At 52.1% G+C, this 22,740-nt stretch overlaps 1 protein-coding gene across 2 annotated transcripts in view; it reads right to left on the minus strand.

Moving 5' to 3' along the window:
* Window positions 1-629: 629 nt before the first annotated feature.
* TSPAN15 (tetraspanin 15) overlaps window positions 630-22,740 on the minus strand; it is a 49,240-nt gene continuing 27,129 nt past the window's right edge. Inside the window, exons 2-8 of one of the 2 annotated variants that reach the window (XM_065894342.1) lie at window positions 20,993-21,178; window positions 19,584-19,658; window positions 10,581-10,676; window positions 7,884-8,000; window positions 3,239-3,286; window positions 1,842-1,958; window positions 630-1,448 (exon numbers count right to left, since the gene is read on the minus strand). In XM_065894342.1, the coding sequence (XP_065750414.1) occupies window positions 1,299-1,448; window positions 1,842-1,958; window positions 3,239-3,286; window positions 7,884-8,000; window positions 10,581-10,676; window positions 19,584-19,658; window positions 20,993-21,178 (789 nt within the window). In that variant the 3' untranslated portion in view covers window positions 630-1,298. The remainder of the gene's footprint in view (window positions 1,449-1,841; window positions 1,959-3,238; window positions 3,287-7,883; window positions 8,001-10,580; window positions 10,677-19,583; window positions 19,659-20,992; window positions 21,179-22,740) is intronic. The other variant, XM_065894343.1, reaches the window with a different exon arrangement.

Here is a 22,740-nt window from a genome sequence, read left to right on the forward strand (position 1 = left end):
TACCAATGACCCACCCACCTCCAAGTCTTCTGACCTCTGGCTCCTCCATCCTGAGTCATGTCCCCCCTGTGCTGACCCCTGACCCTCCCATCCCCAGCCCCTGTGCACTTCTGCCATGTCCTGCCCACACTCACCAGTTTTTACTAAATAAAGCACGTTTTGTTTGGTTAAAAAAAAAAAAGAGTCACTCCAGTTCTATAGCCCAAAGGTCGAGGGTGGATCTGTGGGCACTGCTCCTTCCCGGACCCCCGACTTTCCTAGTTCCCATCTACCCCACTTCCCGGAAGAGAAGACTCATGCCAGTGTGGCTTGGCCTCAGTTTCCCAGTCTGTAAAATAGGTTGTCATCTCTGCCTCTTTCCCTGAGGTTTCCAGCAAGTGAATTCCTGGCAGGAAGGATGGGCATAGGAGGCTCCAGGCCCAGTCCACAAACCAAAGGGTGAGAGAGACCATTCCAAGCTGGAAACAGGCAGCCTCGGTTGATCCTCCTGGGCCTCAGTGTCCCAAACTGTTCCAAATCTTGGTCTCAGGGTGGCTCCCCTTCAATCTTTGCACCAACAAGGGGTTTCCAAGCCCAACTTGAGGTCTTCCTCACTCTCGACCCAAACAGCACAAACAAAAAACCAGAAAAAAAAAAAAATCATGTCTTTATTGTCTGATTAATAAACTGGCTTGGAGGGGGAAGAGGAATGGGGGGAACAGCTAGCTTTGATTAGTCGGAAACTCCTGTTAACTGTGTACAAAATGAATGTTATAAAATCAGGTACAAAACAGAGTCAACAAAGCAGCAGCCCTGGGGTGGTCTCGAGGTACCCAGGAGGCTGAGAAACGGACCCAATGTGGCCTCAAGGTGAGGCCGAAGGACTGGGGCCTGGGGTCTGCACCCCACCCCTCTGCTCCTTCACCTCGGGGCACACATGCTCTCCTCCCTCCCTGATTACAAATCACTATAAAACTTCCCTCAAAGGGGCACAAACACCAAGGCCAAGGCACTACCAGAAATGAAATGGGTCTGGAGCCCAGTGCCAAGCTCCCCCTTCCCCAGCAGCCGGAGCCTGGAGGAGGGGTGCCCTGTTCCCCACGCCCAGCAGGGTGGGCACGCACAGAATTCCACAGCTGGGGAGGGGCTCCGCCCCCCAGACAGGCGGTGGCCTGGGAGCCCTGAGCAAACACAGCCATGGCTTTGGTCAGTGCCGAATGTGGAGAGAGGGGCCACAGTCCTATCTGGCCCCCACGACGTGGCCTGCGCAGAGATGTCCTGGCACGGTCCTTCTGGAGCTGCCGCCCCAGGCCACGGCCCTAATTGGGGTAGCACATGCAGCACCCCGTGCCTGCTGCCTCCACGCTGGGTTTGGTGCTGGGTCCCAGGAGCCCATCGGTGACAGAGTGCTCCGTGATGATGTCCTCCACCCGGGTGATGTACAGGAATGTCAGCAGCACCCCCAGGAACTGAGGAGAAGGGGCAGGGCGGGTGAGAGCCTGCTGGCCATCTGGGTGGCCCTCTCTGGCAGTCCCTAGCCCCCACTACCCCAATGGCCCCAGCCTGGGCCCTCCTCTGCGCCTGCTGGGAAATCCCAGAGACCCTCCATTCTGTGACTCCTATTCCCCCCCCCCCCAGCTATGTCACTCACTTTCTAGGCCATTCACCCCCTCCTTCCAACCCTCCACCCCTCCCAGGGTGAGCCCAGGTGGCTGGTCCAAGAGCTCTCTTCACCCCAGCCCTTTGTGCCTACTCTGCACTCTGTAATCACCAAGCCACACATCATCTGAAGCCACAGCCTGCCCACACCATCCCCACCTCTAGCTCCCCTCCCTGGGGGGGGGGGGGGGCGACCAGCACACCTGGGGGAGCAGGATGCCTAGCAGGAGGCCCGCCATGATGGTGTAGTTGTCCATGAACCAGATGAGCACGGCGTTGGTGCAGCCCCGCACGTAGATGACATTCTGCACGCTGAGGCGCTGCCGGGGAGGAGCCTGGCTGAGCACTCGCCTGGGAGCCCTGGTCCCAACTCTGCCACTCACCCCAGGTCCAGGCGAGTCCCTCAGCCTCTCTGGGCCTCAGTTTCTCGTATGCAATGTGATAAGAAGGTGGCTCTAGATCACTGGGTCTCAGCAGGCGGTACCGTTCCCTAGAGAGCACTGCGGACATTGTGGTGGCACTTCTGGTTATCACTGCGATCGGGGCTGGGGGCTGAGGGACTGTAGAGCTCAGGGCAATCCTACTCCATGGACAACTTTCCAGACTACCTGCGTCTTAGATGTCCCCTGGGCATCTGGATGGGTGAAAACCCATCCATAATTATCTGAGCCCAAAGCCTAACTCCAGGGACATAAAAACCAAAGTGTTTTCTGCATGTTTTTACTATGCACTGAATTCTGTAGAAAGAATATTAGATAAAGTAAGGAATAATTATACTTTATTTCATTTGCAACTTTATCAAGAATTGTTCAGCATTTTGAAAAACCATGTCAATGGCAAAAATACGCCCATGGTAATGCAAGTTGTCCACACAACACCCCTCCCAAGTATCAGAAGCCCCTGGCAGTGTAAACACCCAACCACTTCACTTTTTCTGTCTAGTGCCTGAACATGTACGTGTTGAAATACGGTATATGGTTGTAAATTGTTTCATCTTATTTCTCCTTTTATCTCAAATCATTACATTACTTGTTTTGGAATTATGTGTGTAGGTAGGTTATATTATCTGTGAATTTCACTTTGGAATAATAAATAGGGCATTACCAAGTGTTTAATATAAAAACTGGCCATTGGGTTTGATGGCTGGAGAACCCCTGCTGGTCTGTGGCTCTGCATGTTAAATGTGTGTCAGAATCACCTCCTGGCACCACCCCAAGAATGCCCGTTTCTAAGAAGTTCCCAGGTCGGGGGCAAATGGGCAGCTCCAAGGGCAGAGGCAGGCTGGTGCTGAGCGCGGCCAGGCACAGGGACATGCTGGGGGCACTGGCAGGGGCACGGTGGCCTCGGTGGCCTCACACATTAGGTGCTCGGCACACCCTGGCAGCCAGCCTTTCCCAGCCTGGGGGGATTCTTCGCTCCCCGAGTCCTCCTGTTCTGGGTAGGGCAGAAAACCTGGGCAGTCCCTGGCTCCTTTTCACAGCCAGGAATGTTGGGAAATCTCAGCAGCCAGGAGCCTCACCCCTGGTAGCCCCTCTGATCACCCTGGAGATGGGACAGGAAGGGCAACCTTTCTGGAGGAAAGAGATTTCAAAGGCATTACCTCCTTGTCAATAGTTCTGTAGCCGCACATGGTGTTGACAACTTCTGTCTGAAAGAGAAATGTGTATTAGCTAACACTTACATAGTGTTTACTCTAGAAGACATTTATTCCCCCTGACCCCCATTTTATAGTGCACAGAGAGTTGCACTGCCCAGTATGGATGGAGCTGAGATTCCCACCCCGGCAGCCTGGCTCAAGTCGGCATCTTAACCTCCCACCTCCAAGAAATGCACAGGGAGGACAGGTGGGAAGGCCAGTTCCGTGGCGCTTCGGTGGGAGGCCCACTGCTCCACCCGTGGCAGCCTAGGAACCCAGAGGAAAGGGCACTGCCCCAGGCTCCCTTACTGCAGCCGCCGCAGAGCCCAAGCTTTGCTGATATGGTTATGGGTTGTCTGAGGTCAGGGCTGGGCCGCTCCCACTACGCTGGCTCTTATGAAAGAAAATCCCAGACCACAGCCAGGGCCCTGGCCAGCTGGGGATTACCTGAGGGCAAAGCCAGGCCTCTGACCACACTTCCCTGCTCCTGCAGACAGCCACCCACCAGTGGAAGGACCGCCCAACCTCCTGCCTGGGAAGAGAGCTGCTCTCAGGGACTCCCAGTGGCTGACTAATCTAGGCGCAGGGGAAGCTGTGGTCGGCCCTAGACCCATCAAATCTCTTCCCAGCAGACCTATAACACAGGACTGGCAGGGGCACTTCCCATCACTGCCTGAGCCCTTGTATAGTTTCCTCTATTTTCTAGAAGGTGAGAGAAAGCTCGATGTCCCGGTCCCATCCCTTCACATCTAAGTGAAAGCTGCTGTGGGACCAGGGTGCCACAGGTTCCAGCAGTAATGCAGGACAGCGGAGTGGCCAGTATGGTCTCTGGCATCATGTTACCTGGTCCAGGTCCTGCTCTGCCACTTAGGAGCTCTGTGACCAACCTTAGGTGGGCTGCTGAGGGACTAGCACATGCAGGCACTCAATAAGGATTTGTTGAATGAATGAATAGCTTCCCTGGTCTGTTCCATAAAGCAATGGCGATCTAAGAATGTACTCCACGGAGCTGTTTTGAATATAAAGTGAGATAGACACATAAAGGGCTTATCCCAGGGCTGGGCACATGGCAGAACACAGACATGCTGGCTGGAGTGACTCTGGACACGATCCCAGCCCCTGGAAGGCAAGGAGGGCTGTCTACTCTCTTTCCAAAAGAGTGGGTTGAACCTCAGGCGTCATCTAGATCAGTCTAAATGTCAGGGCCTGATGTGTGGGCAAAATAACCTCTCCCAGTCTAGACTGTCCCCCAGGAGCCCTCAGACCCCAAAACACTGAGCATCCACTTCATGTCAGTCGGCATTTGTGGCCCCCCAGGCCAAGAACATGACCCCCAGGGAGAAGGTCAGGCCTGGGGAGCAAGTGCACGAGGGCATGATGGGAACAGGTGCTTCCTACCTCATTTGTTCATTCATTCAGTCATTACTGAACAAATACTGAGCACTCATTATGTACCATTCTCTGTTCTAGGTGTTGGGAATATAGACGAACAAAAAAAGGTCCTTGCCTTCATGGAACTTTTATTCTAGGGAGGGAGACAGACAATGAACATAATAAATAAGTAAACTATATGGTATGTAAGAAGGTGACAAGAATAAACTTACTCTTCACTGTGCTTCCAGCCCTGGAGGTGGAACCACAGCTCCTGCCCCTCAGGGAACAGACATGCGGCAGCAGAGGCCTCCCTAACCCTAGAGCCCAGAACTCTTCTCTAGGCCCCAGGGTGACTCACCTAGATATCTACGCAAACAGTAATTCTGGGTGGTTTTTTAATGAGATTAACATTTTTTGGTTTTGTTTCTGTTTTAATTAGTTTATTTAATCTATTTATTTTTGCCTGCGTTGGGTATTCGTTGCTGCACGAGGGCTTTCTCTAGTTGCGGTGAGCGGGGGCTACTCTTCGTTGCGGTGCACGGGCTTCTCACTGCGGTGGCTTCTCTTGTTGTGGAGCATGGGCTCTAGGCGCTTGGGCTCCACTAGTTGTGGCGCACGGGCTCAGTAGTTGTGGCTCACGGGCTGTAGAGAGCAGGCTCAGCAGTTGTGGCGCACGGGCTTAGTTGCTCTGCGGCATGTGGGATCTTCGCGGACCAGGGCTCGAACCCATGTCCCCTGCACTGGTAGGCAGATTCTTAAACACTGCGCCACCAGGGAAGCCCCCAATGAAATTAACATTTAAGTCAGTAGCCTGAGTAAAGCAGATTGCCCTCCCTAACGTGGGCAGGCCTCATCCAATCAGTCGATGGCCTGAATAGAACAAAAGGGCAGCCCTTCCTCCCGAGTAAGGGAGAGTTCTTCCTGCCTGACTTCAAACATGAACTGAAACACTGGGTTTTCCTGGGCCTTGAGCCTGCCAGCCTTAAAACAGGAACTACATCATCAGCTCTCCTGGTTCTCAGGCCTGTGGACTCAGACTGGAACTAAACCATTGGCTCTCCCGGGGCTCTCGCTTGCCGACTCACCCTTCAGATCTTGGGACTTGCCTGCCTCCATAATTCTGTGAGTCAGTTTCCTATAATAAATCTGTTTACACACACACATCCTGTTGGTTCTGTTTCTCTGCTGAACAAGCCAGCAAGTCCCTTCCAGGTGGGACACTCCTCATGTAATGCCTGGTGCATGTGGAGGGTATGAAGACCTGTTCCCCTTGCCCCAATATGGGACAACTCTGAAGGATCATCCCAGGACATTCCTGGAGAGGCAGCTGAGGCCCCCATTGAGCCTGCATCATTGCTCAACCTCTCCCTCTGCCCAGCCCAGCTTCTGTCACCTCCCTTACAGGTGTCAATCCTGAGCACACCTCCTACTAAACCTCCTGCTCACTAACCAGCATGTCAGAGCCCACTTCCCGGACAGCCTTAGCTGTGACACCTGGACCACTGCACTAGCCCCTAACCAGACTCCCCACGTCACCTCTGCTCCCACAGCAGACAGGGTGGTCCTGGTAAAGCCTAAGTAAGATCTGCTACTCAGCTACTTAAAGCCCTGTCACTTGACTGCTTGTCACTCAAGGGAACCTAAGTGCTGACCACGGCCATCAGGGTACCCATGACCTCCCTGACTTTGTCTGCCACTCTCCTCCCCCACACTCACTCTGCTCCAGCCACACTGGTCTCTGCACTGTTTCTCAAACTCACCAGGGCAACTCCCACCTCAGGGCCTTTGCACTTGCTGTTCTCTCTGCCAGGAGTTCCCATCCCCAGATACACATGGCTCACTCCCTCACTTCCTTCAGGGTTTTACTGAGAACCTACCTTCTCAGTATCTAAAATTGCAATCCTCCACGCCCCTGCTTTATTTTTCTCCTTAGCATTTATCATCTTCTAGCATACTATCTCTTTTACTTATTTATTTTTCTTGTCAGTTCTACCCACTAGAAAGAATGTCAGCTCCATGCAGGCAAAAGTTCTCTGTGTGTTTTCTGTATCCTCAGAATGTAGAACCACATCTGGCAGGTCCTCAGTAAATACTCGTTGAATGAATGAATGAATACAAGTTGGGCTTCCACATCTCAACCTGGACCTTCAGGTGCCACTGCCTTGGGTGATGAAGTTCAGGGTCACCCCCCGTAGGCCTCCCTAAAAAACCCGGGCTCTTCCCCAGCACTCCCCTTGCACAGAAAGCTACCCTAAAATGGCAGCTACAATTTCCAAACAAACCTCCCCTCCTGGTCCAGCCTTTTTAGGGCTAATGCACTTGGCACTGGCTCCCTGACTCACTGGGTGAGGCCCCCACCCCTACCAGCAGCTGTGCGGTTTACAGAATCCGGAAGTGGGCACAGAATGGTGGAGCATCAGAAGAGAAATTTTCCATGACTCTTCAGGGTGTGAGTAATTGCAAAGCTCTCCGCCTCATTCCAACCCAGAAACCATGCAGTTTTGGGACACATTAGTCAAACACAGGATTGACCAAGCCTCTCATTTATTAGCAGTGACAGCACAGGGCAGCCTCCCAAGGGGCCAAGGACGCAACAGAGCTGAGAGGATCCCACTGGGGAGAGGCGGAGGCTGACGGTTACATCACCAGACCCCTTCCAAATACCCTGTTGCTGATGGTGACCAGGACGTCAAGCCCAAAGTCCACCAGCAATGCCCACAGTGCAGGCCCTGCTCTGGTCCTCTGGCTACGGCTGTCAAGCCAGCCACCCTGCTAAGCCCCCCGGCCTGGACCCTCTCCTACTCCTTGCCTGGCTTGCACAGGAGTCCAGGGTGCAGCTCTGACAATGGCTGCCTGAATTTCATCCCAGCCCCATCAACCTTGGGCAAAGCACCTAACCTTTTGGTTCCTCAATTTTCTCATCTGTACAGTGTGTGAAATAACGGTACCTACCTCACAGGGTTGTTGAAAAGACTAAATGAGTTAATACAACTAAAGAACCTAGAAAAGGCCAGCACATGGTAAGTGCTCAGTAGATGTTAACGACCGCTACTAATAAGACAAGACTTCCCCGCCCCCCCCTCCCAGATTCACCCCCTTTAGTAGCCCTCGAGGCTCAGGAAGCCTCGACAATGACCACTACCTCCTGCCTGCCGCACCCAACCATCTCCACCACCCATCCTGAAAGGTGAGAGAAGCGTTTGACCAGCCGGGAAGCCCCAGGAGCAGCGGGTACCGTGTTTCTGAAGCAGCAGGTGTAGGGCACCCCGCAGGCCAGGGGTCCGGGGGCATTGCAGTCGTGGTACTGGTTTTTGCTCCAATCTCGGTAGTCTTCTCCGCCACAGCACTTAAACTGAGGGATGGAACAAGTGGGGAAGAGAGCTGCCATCACTGCCGGGGCCCCGGGCAGACGGCAGGGAGGGGCCCTGCCGGGGGATGGACGATGTGATTTATGATGGGTGTCACCCTGGTAGGGGGAGCTACAGGCAGCAAATGAGGCATCTGTTGTGGGGTCAGAGTTCGCCAAAAGCGGCATGGCTGCCCAACAGGTAGTGAGCGCCCCGTCACCGGAGAGGCATGCAAGCCAAGGCTGGGTAGCCTTTTGGTGGGATAGCGGGGTGGTGACTAAACACTGGAGGGAACATCCTTCCTTGACAACCGGACTCCATCTTCACATCCCCAGGGCAGGCGCTCAACCCGAGGAGCTGGCCTTTAAGGTCCCGGAGAATAGGATTCTAGGGAAGCCCCACAACCCAGGGGTCCCTGAACCACACTGACCTTCTCCTCACCTGCCCCAGCTCTGCCTGTCCTGCCCTTAGCAAAGGGGCACACACCTCACACCCTGGCCTGGGCTCAGGACTGAAGCGATGGCACAGCTGGCATCATTTTCCCCTTAGCTTAGCCCCTCCCTGCATCTCCCCCTGTACAGATGCCAACGCCTGGGGGAAGCAGTTACTCCACTGAGATGCTGGTGTGTGCCGGGCATTGTTCTGTGTGCCAGAGAGACAAGGGGCAGCCAAAGCACCACAGCCCTGCCCATATGGGACACATCTGCAGAGGGAGACAGAGAGGAATCAGCATTGTGAAAAGGACAGTGAGGTAGTGCTGGGTACCAGGGATACGGCAAACAGGGGAAGGAGTGGGGAGGTCGGGAAAGGCCTGAGGAGATGTCATTTAATCTGAAATAGGAACAACAGGAAAAAGCCGGTCAAGACATGCAAAGACCCCACGCAGAGACGAGGTGGTTATATTTCAGCAGCAGGTGTGCCTGGAGCAGAGCCAGCAAGAACGGAGGACATGAGGCCAGACCTTGAAAGCCCTGTCAGCCAGAACCAGCAGGGAGCTGGGATGGTATTCTGGGTGACGGAAAGTCACTGCAGGGTTTAACCAGGGGAGTGATATGATCCAAGGTCTTAGTAAAAACACAAAGCAGATACCCCTTCAGAGTCCCCATAGAGCCTTTTAGGTTATCAGTTTGAGGGATCTGGAAGTGCCTCTTTGGGGTACGGTGCAAAGCGCATTTGCTTTGCCATCAGACAGGCCAGAGTTCAAATGCTCACACTACCGGTAACTCCATGCTGTGTGACTTTGGGCAAGTCAGTGATCCTCTCTGGGCCTCAGATCCTCAACCATAAAGCAGGAAGAGCAACGTCAGCTTTGCACAGCTGAGCTGAGAATTACAAAGGGAAGCCATGCATGAGGCATTCAGCACCAAGCAGGGTGCCCAATGAGCATGAGTCATCCCGCCATTCCACCCTGGAAGAAATGAAAATTGCGAGCCAGCTGAAGGTTGGTTCCAATAAAAGCATTTTGCTCCACTTGATGGCCAGAGCTGGCAGGCACATCCCTGGCAAAGAAGGGCCTCCCAGAGGCTGCACCTGTTGTGACTACATGGAAGGCCTGAGCCAAGGGTGTGGCCACTACGGGTGGCCCTGGGTGCGGTGAGACGTTTGTCCCCACTGAGGGCTAGCATGGGAATCAGGCCAGCTGACGCCCCCAAGGTCACATCCAAAGAAGCACTGCCAGGGCTGAGCGGGCCCTCGGCCCTCAAACTCTGCTTGTCCTCACCTAGTAGGACATGAGGATGATGACCACTGCAGCTGACACTGACCTAGGTCTCATCATTTGCCTGGCACTGCTCTAACCACCTCTGAAACAGGTCGAGGCAATCTCACAACGACGCCAAGAGGAAGGGACCAAGTATCCCCTTGAGGCAGATGAGGAGGCTAAGGCGCAGGAGGACTAAGTGAGATTGATGTGTAGAAGCCCCCGAGGGCAGCAGCTTGCCCTGCAACTGCTATTATTATTACACCCACAGATTTGGGTGGACCTTGGGAAGAGGGATGACATCCCCAAAGGACAATTATCACATTCAAAGAAGTGTCATCGAGGAAAAGCAGAAGTCTTGTTCTGTTCCCCCATGCAGGGGGATATGGAATCGGGGAAGAGCTCTCTCCCCATCGGGGCTGTCCTCGACTTGGCAAGGCAGTGAGCTCCCCATCACTAAAGGGTCCTGGCAGGGGGAACTTTGAACTGGGTGGCTTGGAGGTCACTCCCACCTCAAAGAAGCAGGATCTTTACCCACTGGAGAGGGGCACCCTGAGGCACTGCCAGGTGGCTTGTAGCTACCCCTGACCTTGTTCTTTTTTTTTTTTTTCCAGGAGGGGAGGGCCCGTGTACCTGGAGAGGAACAGGTAGGGCAAGTATATTGTGGGGGAAGCACACGGGTAGAGAGCTGGTTGAGAAGGTCAGGCCCTGGCATCCCTACCCTTGGCAGCCATCCATGGCCCACTCTTGCCTCCCAACGTGGCCAGCCACCTGCTTTGGGAATGGATAAGCCATGTGACCCTCACCCCCACCCTCTTGAGCAGGGTCCCCAGTAGGGGACAAAGGGCATGGGAGGCAGATGTCTGACCCAAAGCGCCTGGCTCACCTCCTTCTGAACAAAGTCCATGATGTTTTTGAAGTCCAGATCGTCATAGTAGTTCTCGATTCCTCTTCGAATGTTGTCATTCAGAAAGTCGATGGTCTATTTAGACAGAGAAATTACAAAGGAAGAAGGGCACACATCCCCAGAGTCCCACCCGAGATTTCCCAAAAGTCGGGATTGAACCAGAGTGCCCACATGCCCAGGGGGCCCCTGTCCCTACCTGCACAAAGCACCCCTTCCACGCCCCCAGTGCCCATCGGATGCAGGAATGGTGCACCTCATTCCTTTACAGATCAAACAACCCATCCAGGCCAGGGCTGGGACTCAGCTGCTCAGGTTCCTGGCCTGGCGCTCCTTCTACTGCCAAAGACAGGCCTGTGCTGGAACCTTCCCTTTGCCCTCCAGGCCTTCTCTCTACTCTTCTCTCCTATCCAAGCCCTTGTTCTACAGATAAGGAGGCCCAGAGAGGGAGCTTGATTCTCCCCAGATCACCGAGCAGGTCTCAGCTCTGGTTAGGGGCCTGGCCAGGTCTCCTGACTCTCCTCCGGGCCTCTCTCTGTCACTGCAGGGAGATGACAGGGCCCACCTCCCTCTCGGGCTGGGACAATCCCCACCGGGAAGGGCGCTGGCAGGCCACCCTCTCCCAGTCACACTGGGCCTTCTGGATCAACAGCCCGGCTGTTGTACTGGGATCCAGGAGCACAAAAGGCCCCACAACAGGAAGGGATGGGGCGGGAGCGTGGGCAGCCCAGCTCCACACTGGCAGCGACAATCGGGGCTTTCAGAGCAGGAAGGCCCGTGTCTCATCAGAGATTGTGCTGGCACAAAGGGCGCATTCTCAGCTCTGGAGCCGGACGATTCCCGGGGGAGGTGCCCTCAGGGTACATGGGGACAGCAGGGCCCTGGGTTCCAGGCCCCAGCCTGGGACTGCAGGCCCCATCACAGCTACTCCTCCTCTCTGGGCCTCAGTTTCCCACTTGTGAACCAACCCTGCAGGCCTATGCTTAAGACACCTCCGAGCTCTGAAGATCAAAGACTAGGCTGCGAGGGGCTGTCAGGCCTCATGGTCAAGAACACTCCCTGCAGCCACGCAGGCCTCAGGCACTTCATTTAACTTCCGGGCCTCCATTTCTTCCTCTACGGAATGGGGGCTGGGTGCGGGGGAGAATCCTCTGCCTGGGAGGGGTTGGAGATTCAAATAAACTAAATCTACAAAAGCGCTTAGCAGGATGCCAGGCACATAGTAAGCCCTGCTGTTATTATGATAGGTCTTTCTTTTTCCAGGAGACAGATACCCTATGGTATCACTTCATACCCATTATGTCATCAGTGGAAAATGGCTAATCCCAGAAGAAATTAAGGCCGTAAGTCTTGTCCAAGAGCTGGGCCCTAGCCTGGGACCCCTCACAAACACCCTGCAGCCCAAAGAGGTGATGTGACGTGTCCAAGGTCACCCTGCTCATCACTGGCAGAGAGATGCTGGAACCAAAGCGTCAAACTCCCGGCCTGATACACTTTAAGAAGCCAAGATAAGTATATGTATAACTGATTCACTTTGCTTTATACCAGAAACTAACACAACATTGTAAATCAACTATATACTCCAATAAAAATTAAAAACAAAAACAAAAACTCTGCGTGGGGATAGGTTATCCAAGGTAACTCCTCTGTAAAATGAGAAACAATATTAACAATCTTAGACTCATAAAAGATCATGTGTTACCAATGATTAAAGCTAATATGGAAAACAGGAAAAAAAGAAGCCAAGATAAGAACCCAAGGTTCAGATTGGGGCCATCTCCCCAAACCATCTCCAGTATCAAAAAGAGAGGAATGAAGGATGTGACAGCCATCTCCTTCCTGAAATTTAGACACTGCTCAAAGCCAAGGTGACAAAGGAGACTGGCTCAGGGAAACCTATCTCTGTGGCCAGAAGGAAAACCCTCTGCTGATGAAAATCAGCCGCTCAGGAGCAGACCTGGGAGCTGCAGGCCTCGGGAGGCACAGGGCCAGCCCCCTTCCCGTGTGAGAGGCTCTTGCAGTCACCAGCCCTCAGCCCTGCCCAGGTCTGGCACTGGATCCCACCCAGGGCAGGGGCTCAGTGGAAGAGCTGCTTGCCGGCCACTCGACCTGGGCAGAGCAGGAGGCTGCCTGGCCTCAGGCCACCCTTCCCAGAGGCTCCCAGGTCCTGCAGCCTTTCCGACCTTGGGTACCTGCTCCTCTGGGTGATGAAGGGACAGGCCAGCCAGCTAGAGCATGGTTGGGGGTGTCGAAGAAAACAGGACACCAGGCAGGATCAGTCTGTCACCCAGGGTAGGGCAAGGGAATGAGCTCACAGCGTTAAATGGCATGGTGTAAGGGGCCCTTGGCTGAACTGAGGTGCAGGGGCTGATGTCCAAGGTCAGGGACATGTCTAGGGCCACACTCATGGGAGGCGGGGTGGCTTCCTTCCAATCTCAAGGCACTGCGGACCGTCCTGGTCCACCTACCCCAGCCCATCGGCTCACCCCTCAGCCCTCCCACTGGGTCACATGCTGTTAGGAAACAGGGTGGGATGAGAGCAGGAGGCCCAGGGCAGGGAGGAAGACAGGCGGCAGAGGGGACGCTCAGTGGCCCAAAGGGGAAAGGCTCTCCCTCCCTCTTTGGTGAGCAGCCCTGACCTCCCTCCCCAAACCAGCTCAGTCTCTGAGCATCTTCCAAAGGCACAGACTCCAAAAGAGCCCTCTTTGTGCAAATCAGGCCTTCCACCTGGTTAGCTGAACCGGGACCCCGTGGGGAAGGCAGGCCCCGCTGGCGGCCTCTCGGGATGGACAGGAGGAACAGATGGTCCCAGGCTCCACAGGCGGCAGCTGCCCCCCGTTCCCATCAGAGAGCTCTTTGGGTCGTGCTGGTTCTTGCACGTGTGCACTGCCTTTGGCACCATGCGTGTGCGCGTGCGCGCCCCTGCCAGAGACGTGTGTAGAATGCTTGGGTGGTTCCTGTGGGGGTGGAGGGCATACAGGTCATTCATTAACTCTAATTAAGTGTAAAGCATGGTGCTATATCCCACAACGTCCTGAGGGACTCGGGGAGCCGCTGAGAGGACGCGCCCTGTGGGAGCGTGGAAGGGAAAAGAGAATTCTGGCTTCCTCTGCTGCGTCCAGAGGCCAAACACACACAGTGCCAGCCCCACCCCGCTCTAAACCAGGTCACACAGCAGGGGCAGCTCCAATGAGGACTAGAAAACCACCTTTCACAAATGGCTGGCATGGCCTCAGAGGCACGTGGCCCGGGCTAAATTAAGCAAAGAGTAAGCAAGCATCAAAGGCCATGGGATTTTCAGAGCACATTGTTCAAGCTACCAGACTCAAGCTACAAAGAACTGCCCTTTCTAGTTCTTTCTTTCAATCTAGTTTTAAAGATATCTGAAGCCTCTGCATCACTGCTCTCAGTGGAGGCACTTGGAGAGTTTTTAAATGAATGAGGAGAATAGCGAAGGGATGTCAGATTTCTTCTGGAGGTCATGAAAATGTTCTAAAATCGACAGTGGTGATGGTTGCACATATCTGAATGTACACTTTAAATGAGTGAATTGTATGGCATGTGAATTAAATATCAATAAAGCTTTTTTTTTTTTTTAGCCTAAATAAACGAGGAACTGGAGGGGTGGGGGGCATGGGGCAGCAGCTCCCCCAGGACGGCAGGGGTGGAAGGGCTGGCTGGCAGCCGGAGCCTCCCACCAGGCCTCTGGGGACGCAGCTGTCCTAGTTTCCTACAGGCTGCCAGCCGGCTTCCATCACTTCATGTCTGCTTCTGAGGCCCATGCTGGGGAGGCCCAACAGCTGGCAGCTCAGCTCTCATAACGCAGAGGCGGGTGCTCAGCCTAGGACTTCCTTCCTCCCTTAGTGCCTGGGCTGAGCCAGCATCTCTGGGCTCCCCACAGGACCCCCAGAAGGTGGGGATTCATCCTCGTTGCCTCCAGACCCCAGCCTCTGCTCCAGCCCTGAGATGGGCCCCATCAGACAACCAAGGGTTGAGAGGAACCCAGGGAGTGAGAAGCAAAGAGGTGCAAACTCTGCAAGGTTCTCTGGAATACCAGGCTGGAGGTCACAGGATTAATCCCCGTGGTGGGGGAGGGTTATGCTTTGGTCTCCCAGGTGTTTGGGGCTCTAGCTCTCACTCCCACAGTGGGAGGCACCAGCTATGGGAATCTGTCCACAACAGTGCAGAACTTTCTCTACTTTCTTCTGGGTGGGAAGGATATATATGCTCAGGTGCTCAGCCAAGCAGGCCATGCTGTCTCCTTTCTCCCTGCCCTGACCTCATGGTCACACCCAGAGCCCGCTAGTGGCAGTGCCATGATAAACAGGCTGGGTGCTGCCCATCATCCCATGGCCTGGTGTTAGGTGTGACCACAGCACCCTCTGATCAAGGCCAGGAAAGTGGTCGCTCCCCTGACTGTTCTGGTGGTAGAGGGAAGGAGGTCGGGGATGGGTAAAGACGTACCAGCTACAGCCCAGTGCCCTCTGAGTGTCCCTGCTCAGCCCTGCCTCGCTGGGAACACACGGTCAGGAGCTGCCCACCTCCAAAACCCCCGACACCCTCCAGAGAGGCTCGGGACAAGCTGTGGTGATGGCAGGTCAAGAGCGGTGAGACCCAGACAGCTGTGGAGGTCGTTCAGGTTCTCTGCCCCCCACTGGGTTCAAGGTGTTGCACTTCTGCTTCTAATGCCCGGGCCCTTGGGGCCAACAGCTCTGCACCCAGCTCTCCAACGCACGGCCACTCGACCCTGCACAAGCAGAAAAGCTGCTTCAGTCCAACTACTGGGTCATGCCTGGCAGCAGGGGCAGTGGTTGATGGAGTTTCTTCCTTACACTCGGGAGTCTGTTTACCTTTCTCTGCCTGGCGGTGGCCGTGGTCTGTGCACCTTCCTGAGAACCCTGTGTGAAGTTATTAGCCTGATGACTTGTCCTCATTTGTCACCACAAGTGCATTCTTAGAGTTAAGAGGTAGCCTGCAGAGTTGGAGACTGAACTTATTACATTGTGATTCAGAGAAATCTGTCTTCTCCTCTTGGTGAAAAAAAACTGGAGTTGGGAACTCACCTTCTCCTGGAACCTGACCTTGACTGTGCCTCACCTCTTCCTCCATCGTACGCTGCCCCTTTCTGCCACCATCAACAGCCAGGCTGCTCCTTCCCTATCCTCGCCATTGGCCCATTTCTTGTTTTACAAAATCGCATGGCATTACAGTTGGCAGGGACATCATTTTTCTTTATATGGTATTTTCCCCCTTGATTATAAAAAAAGAAAAAGAAAATTTGGGAGCTAGGGAAAAAAAGAGTCCCATCCCTCAGAGGAGATATGAATTAATATGTTAATATTTCTATTTCCTTCCAGATTTTTCCAGGCCTATTTTTTTCATTGTGGAGATCTTACTGCACTTAGTTTTGTATCTCATTTTTTAATTTTTTGAATTATGTATCATGGGCATATGACAGCACAGCCCATCATGAGCCTCCAAAGAGCTGAGAGCCCTGAAGGTGAAGGTCCTTCCTGGGTTGCACACTGACACCTTCCCCTGACAGGGCCCCATGAAGGGGACAACCCACCCAAGGGGAAGGAACACACTTCACCCCGTGGTGCCCTCAGGGTTTGGGGATAATGGAAACTCTCACCCCTGACCTCAGGCCCGCGGCATCCTCAGCTGTAAGAGCTAAGGGTCCCTGGAGGTTTCGTCTTAGTTCTCTCCCTGGAAGAGAGTGGTGTCACAGTCCCTGTTGACCTACCCGGCACTGGAAAATAAGTCAACCACCTTTGTGAAAGCACCTGGGAAACCAGAACTGCTCTTCACTTAGGGGGTTGTTTATTAAACCACTGATGCTGCTAACCCTGGCCTGGACCTGGGCTTTAGTCAGTAAAGCACTCATAACTCTGGAAAGCTGTGGGCTGGCCAGGAGCCCTGCTGACTGCACAAAAATGCATCCCCATTCGCAACTGGAATAAACATCTCTCTCCCCTCAGGGCTGCTGAAAAATGAACCAATACCCTGGAACTGCCAGCCCAGAGCAGATGGTCTGAAAAGCAGAAAAGAGAAAAAGGGAGGAACAGGTAGCAAAACTAGATTGGGAAGACAACCAGTGGGACAAGGCAATCTACAGATTCAATGCGATCCCCTATCAAAATTCAGATGGCATCTTTCACAGAAATAGAAAAAAAAATCCTCAAATTCATATGGAACCACAATAAACCCCAATAGCCAAAGCAATCTTGAGCAAGAAGAACAAAGCTGGAGGCATCACTCTTCATGATTTCAATATTGCAAAGCTATAGGTACCAAAACAGTATGGTGTTGACATAAAAATAGACACATAGGTCAATGGAACAGAATAGAGAGCCTGGAAATACACCCACACATATATGGTCAACTGATTTCCAGCAAAGATGCCAAGAATATACAACAGGGAAAGGACAATCTCTTAATAAATGGTGTTGAAACAACTGGAAATCCACGTGCTAAAGAATGAAATTAGACCCTTAGCTTATACCATAGACAAAAATCAACTCAAGACGAATGAAAGACTTAAATATAAGATCTGAAATTGTAGAACTAACTCCTAGAAGAAAATATAGGGAAAAACTCCTTGACATTGGTCTTAGTGATTTTTTGGATCTGACATTAAACATTATAGGCAATGTCGCCTATAGCAAAAATAAATAAGTGGGACTACATCAAACAAAAAAGTTTCTTCACGGCAAAATAATCAAAAAAGTAAAAAGGCAAACTATGAAAATATAAACCATATATCTGATAAGAGGTTAATATCCAAAATATACAAGGAACCCTTACAACTGAATAGCAAAAAAAACAAATACAGTTGACCCTTGAACACTGTAGGGATTAGGGATGCCAACACCCAACACAGTTGAAAATCTGCATACTGCTATTTCTGCCTCAAAAGCAAAGGAAATGATAAATAACTCACCCAAGGGCAGGAAGCTAAAACAGCTTAAATAGAGTCAGGACTCAAACGCTAGTTCTTTTGACTCCACATACTGTAATCTCTAACCGAACATAAACTTTTCCTCACACTTAGTTATTTAAGGATCTGTAAAATGAAATACAGGTACTATATTTATTGAAAAAACTCTGTGTATAAGTGGGCATACACATTTCAAACCCATGTTGTTCAAGGGTCAACTGTAATCTGAGTAAAAAACAGGCAGAGAACCTGAATAGATATTTTTCCAGAGAAGACATACAAATGGCCAACAGGTATATGAAAAGATGCTCAACATCACTAAACATCAGGGAAACGCAAACTGAAACCACAGTGAGATATTATCTCACTCCTGGTGGAATGTCTATTATCAAAAAACGAGAGACAAATGTTGGTGAGGAGAAAAGGGAGCCTTTGTACACTGTTGATGGGAGTGTAAATTGGTACAATCATTATGGAAAACAGTATGATGATTCCTCAAAAAATTAAAAATAGAACTACCATACGTGGTACAATCCCACTTGCGGGTATATATCCAAAGGAAATGAAATTACTATCTCAAAGAGTTATCTGCCAGGAAAAGAACTCTCATGTTCATTGCAGTATGATTCACAATTGCCAAGATATGGAAACAACGTGTCTGTTGCCAGATGAATGGATAAAGATGTGAGATATATACATATAGAGAGAGAGATACAGATACGTAGATATATAGATATACATATATTCTCCATTGTGTGTGTGTATATATATATATGTATATATATATACAATGTATATATAATGGAATATTATTCAGCCATAAAAAAGAAGGAAAACCTGCCACTTATGACAACATGGGTGAACCTCGAGGGGGTTATACTAGGTGAAATAAGTCAGACAGAGAAAGACAAACACCATATGGAGTCACTTATATGTGGAGTCTAAAAAAAAAAAACAAAAAAACCCCTCAAACTCATAGAACCAGCGAGTAGAAAAGTGGTTGCCAGAGGATAGGAGGCGGGTGAAATATGGAGATGTTGGTCAATGGTACAAACTTCCAGTTATAAGATGAATAAGCTCTGAGGATCTAATGTACAGCATACTGACTATAGTTAATAATACTGTATTATACATTTGAAATTTGCTAAGGGAACAGATCTTAAGTATTCTCATCAAAAAAAAAGTTAACTATTTGAGGTGATGGATGTATTAATTAACTTGATTGTGGTAATCCTTTCACAATGTATACGTATCTCAAATCATCACACTGTACAGTTTAAATATATCACAATTTTATTTGTCAATTATTCCCCATAAAGCTAGGGCAGGGGAGAAAAAAAGAACTGAAAAAAAGATTGGAAAGCATCCCTGAGCTGCCTCCATCTTCCTGTGTGCTCTTAGGAGGGCTTCTTAACCTCTCTGTGCCTCAATGACTTCATCAATATGATGGGAATCTCCCCTTCCATCACAAAACACGAAGAAGACCCCTGGATTCCAAGGGTGTAGACATGCCTGTGGTTAAGGCCCACCCAGCTGGTCTCCCTACTGTCCACTCTCCATTCAGCAGCAAGTAAAATGTGAATCAGATCACATCACTTCCCAGCATAAAACTCTCCAAAGGCTTCCTACTGCCTTTAAAACAAAAATCCAAGGCCCTACCTGATCTGCCCTAGATCTTCATCTTCTACCCCCTCCCCATCACTCACCTGTTTCAGCCAAGCGGCCTCCACACTGTGCACGAACCCGCCAAGCTCCCTTCTGCCTCAGTGGCTCCCTCCGCCTGGACCTCTGTTCCCTCTGAGCCTCAGCTGGTTGGCTCCTTTTCAGCGGCATCCTCCCCACCTCCACCCCAGGCACTCTGTTATCAGCCTGTTTTGTTTTCTTGTTCTCCGGTTTACCTGTTCAGTGCCCACCGCCCCAGCCCAGTGGATGTTCCACGAGGGATTATCTGCCCAGCTCTCTGCTGTACCCCCAGTTTGTAGCCCTGGGCACACACACAGCGGGTGACTGCATACACATGGCTGATAACTGCGCCAGAGGCCCACCTGGTTCCGGAAGATCAAGGCCACCACGCCACCAATGAGCTCGATTATGAGGCAAATCCCAAGGATGTACATAAACTGGAAAACAAAATTCAGAGATTCACCTAGAGGGGAAGGGGAAGTGCCATCTGCTCCGAGGTCAAGCGCAATAAAGAGAATCACCTCTGTCGGAGCTCTTAGTGGCTCCTGGGCCTTTCGCCCCTTCCTCCTGTGAGGACACAGGATGTGGACACACATTCCCGGGAAAGCCTGTTGCTGGAGCTAGTGGTCAGGAAAAGTGACTCAGCTGTCCCAGCCAGACTGTTATCAAGGTTTGTCCCAGGGGTCCTCAGCAGGGTCTAGGTGGAGAAACACAATCCCCTCCACCCACCCCCCACCACAAGCAGAGCTGGTCCTCGCTCTGGCTGACCCAGAGGGGACAGGCCTGGCTTGATGGACAGGCTGCGCAGCATTTCCAGCTCTGCCTGCAGAGGCTCTCCACAGTGGCTTCCCAGACCCCCAGTGTGGGTGAGGGGATGCCTGAGGCTTAGAGGATACAACCCCCCTTATCACAGAAATGGGCATTGTCCAAACTGATGTCAATAACTTCCAGGCTCAGGCAGCACCGAGACTATCCTCATAGGGGCTTTTAGGGGCTTCCCATGTGAGGGGGTCAATGAGGTCAAACACACACGTGGTTGCAGAGAAAACAGATCCTCCTACCCGGCACCCCCCACTCTGGAGAGCCATCCATCTCTTGCCAGTAAGGGGGGTAGGGGGGTTGACCTCCCCTGACCCCAGGGCAGGCACTTGGCCAAGCAGGCCCATCAGAGTCCTAGGACCTTGGCCAGAGTTACCAGGAAAGATTCCCCGGAATCAAGAACCATAAGGACTGTTGGCCTGAAGCTGCTGGCCACCACTGCAAAGAGAGCCTGAGAACAGCATCCGGCGTCCAGCTGGGAGGTGGCGAGAGAGAGAGAGAGAGAGAGAGAGAGAGAGAGAGAGAGAGAGAGAGAGAGAGAGAGAGAGAGAGAGAGAGAGCCTGAGGGCACCGTCTGTAGCCCCGGACCCAGTATGGGCTTGCTGGTTACATGAGCTACTGACTCACCACCAACAACTTTTCTTGGTTTTGCTTGCTCTCATTTGAGTGTGCTTTCTCCCACCTCCAACCGACAGTCCAGACCAACACAGGGTTTAAGTAAGAAGAACAGTATTCAAATCAGCCTTTCTACGCAGAAGTGGAGGAGGCTGGGCACTCTTGGGCCAACGTGCACAGACAGGCTGACCCAGGAAACCCTCTAAAAGAGCTGGTTTGAGGCAAGGACTGAATAACTGGGATGCCCAAGGGCCCAGGGGTGCTCTCCCCAGCTCTCCTGGGGACGCCAAGGACCCCACCACCACCAGTGGCTGAGGGGTGCGTGGGGCGGACTCACCGCTTGGAGAAGGCACAGGTTGTCGCGAAGGGAAGCCAGCACGCCGATGAAGGACACGATGAACATGACAACCCCCAGGAGGATGAGGATGATGGCCGGGGCCAGAAAGGCACTTTCCAGGGTTTTGTATTTCTGCCTCTCGACCTCTGCATAGATCCCCACTGACAGGACCAGGCCCCCGATCAGCTGCGGCAAGAAAGCAAGGAGTGAGAGAGGAGAAGAACTGGCAGTCGCGTGATTTTCCTACAAAGGGCTCGTCTGAGGGCTGTGGTGTCTGCCGTTACAGGGGCTCACCCCAGGTGACTGGATGTGAGGGAAACTGTTATGGGCTCAACTGTGTCCCCCCAAATTCACATGCTGAAGCCCTAACCCTCAGGACCTCAGAATGGGACTGTACTTGGAGATTGAGGCTTTAAAGAGGTAATTAAGTTAAAATGAGGTCTTATGACTAGGCCTTAATCCAATACAAATGTCCTTAGAAGAAGAGGAGATTAGGATACAGACACACACAGAGAGAAGACCATGTGAAGACACAGGGAGAAGACAGCCATCTACAGACCCAAAGAGAGAGGCCTCAGAGAAAACCAACTCTGCCCACACCTTCCTCTTGGACTTCTGGTCTCCAGAGCTGCAAGGCAACAAATCTCTGTTGTTTAAGCCACCCAGTCTGTGGCACTTTGTTATGGCAGCCCTAGCAAACTAATACAGACCCTATTTGGAAATGCTGCTTTAGAAGAAGGTACTGGTGAGTCAGGGAAAATCCACTGGCTAGAGAGTCAGAGAACCTGGGTTCGAGTCCCAGCGGTGCCACTTGCTAACCCTGGGCGTTGGATAGGCCTTGGACCACATGCGTCTGTGTTCTCATCTGAAAAATGGCTGAAGTTTATCATTTCTGCCCTGCTCACCCCACAGGTTTTTGCAAGGCTTTTGTGAGATAAGGAAACTGGAAACACTGGAAGTCTGAAAGCCTGGGGCCCCTGGGCTACGTATTACACAGGCAGGTCACCAAGGGAAATTTCAGAACTGCTCAGGGAGATGGGCATTTCACTCAGCACCAGAAACATGGAATTTATCTTCAGAAAGACTATCGGGAATGCCGAAAGTCGGAGCAGGAGGGCTTTTCCGGTGAATTCTTCATCATCAACTTTCCTAACGGTGGAAAGGTGACCACTGTAACAACCCATCAGAAAAAAACAGGCAAAAAAAAGCCCTTGGGGGACCCCTTTTTTGCTCTCAGCCTGAAAACTCTCATACTAAATCTTCCGGGAGATTGATCAGCTGACATCACCCCGAACCCTCAGATGAGTCTGTGACTGCACTGCCACATTGCACTGGGATCCGCAATAGTGTTCTAACTGGCCCCCTTCAGCCCGTTCTCCACAACAGAGTGACAGGCGAAACCTGATCAGGGCAGGCTGGTACTCTGTGCGCCAAGAGTAAAAGCCACAACCCTAATCACAGCCTACACAGCCTGTCTGAGCTCACTTCTCACTCCCCCCACTTCCTCACTCTGATTTAACTGCATGGGGCTCCTCACTGCTGGTCAAACACACGAAGTGTGCCACCCCAGGGCCTTTGCACAGGCTGTTCCCACTGCCTGGAATGCTCTTCCCTCTTCCTCCTGATCTCCATATGGCTCTATGGCTCCTTCCCTCACCTCCTTCCCGTCTTTGCTCAGTCTTTGCTCAATCGTTTCCTGCTCAGTGAGGCCTTTGGGGTCATCTTGTTTAAAGGTAGAAAATCCCTCT

The sequence above is a fragment of the Phocoena phocoena genome, chromosome 16 (genome assembly GCF_963924675.1).
Source record: "Phocoena phocoena chromosome 16, mPhoPho1.1, whole genome shotgun sequence".
Taxonomy (NCBI): domain Eukaryota; kingdom Metazoa; phylum Chordata; class Mammalia; order Artiodactyla; family Phocoenidae; genus Phocoena; species Phocoena phocoena.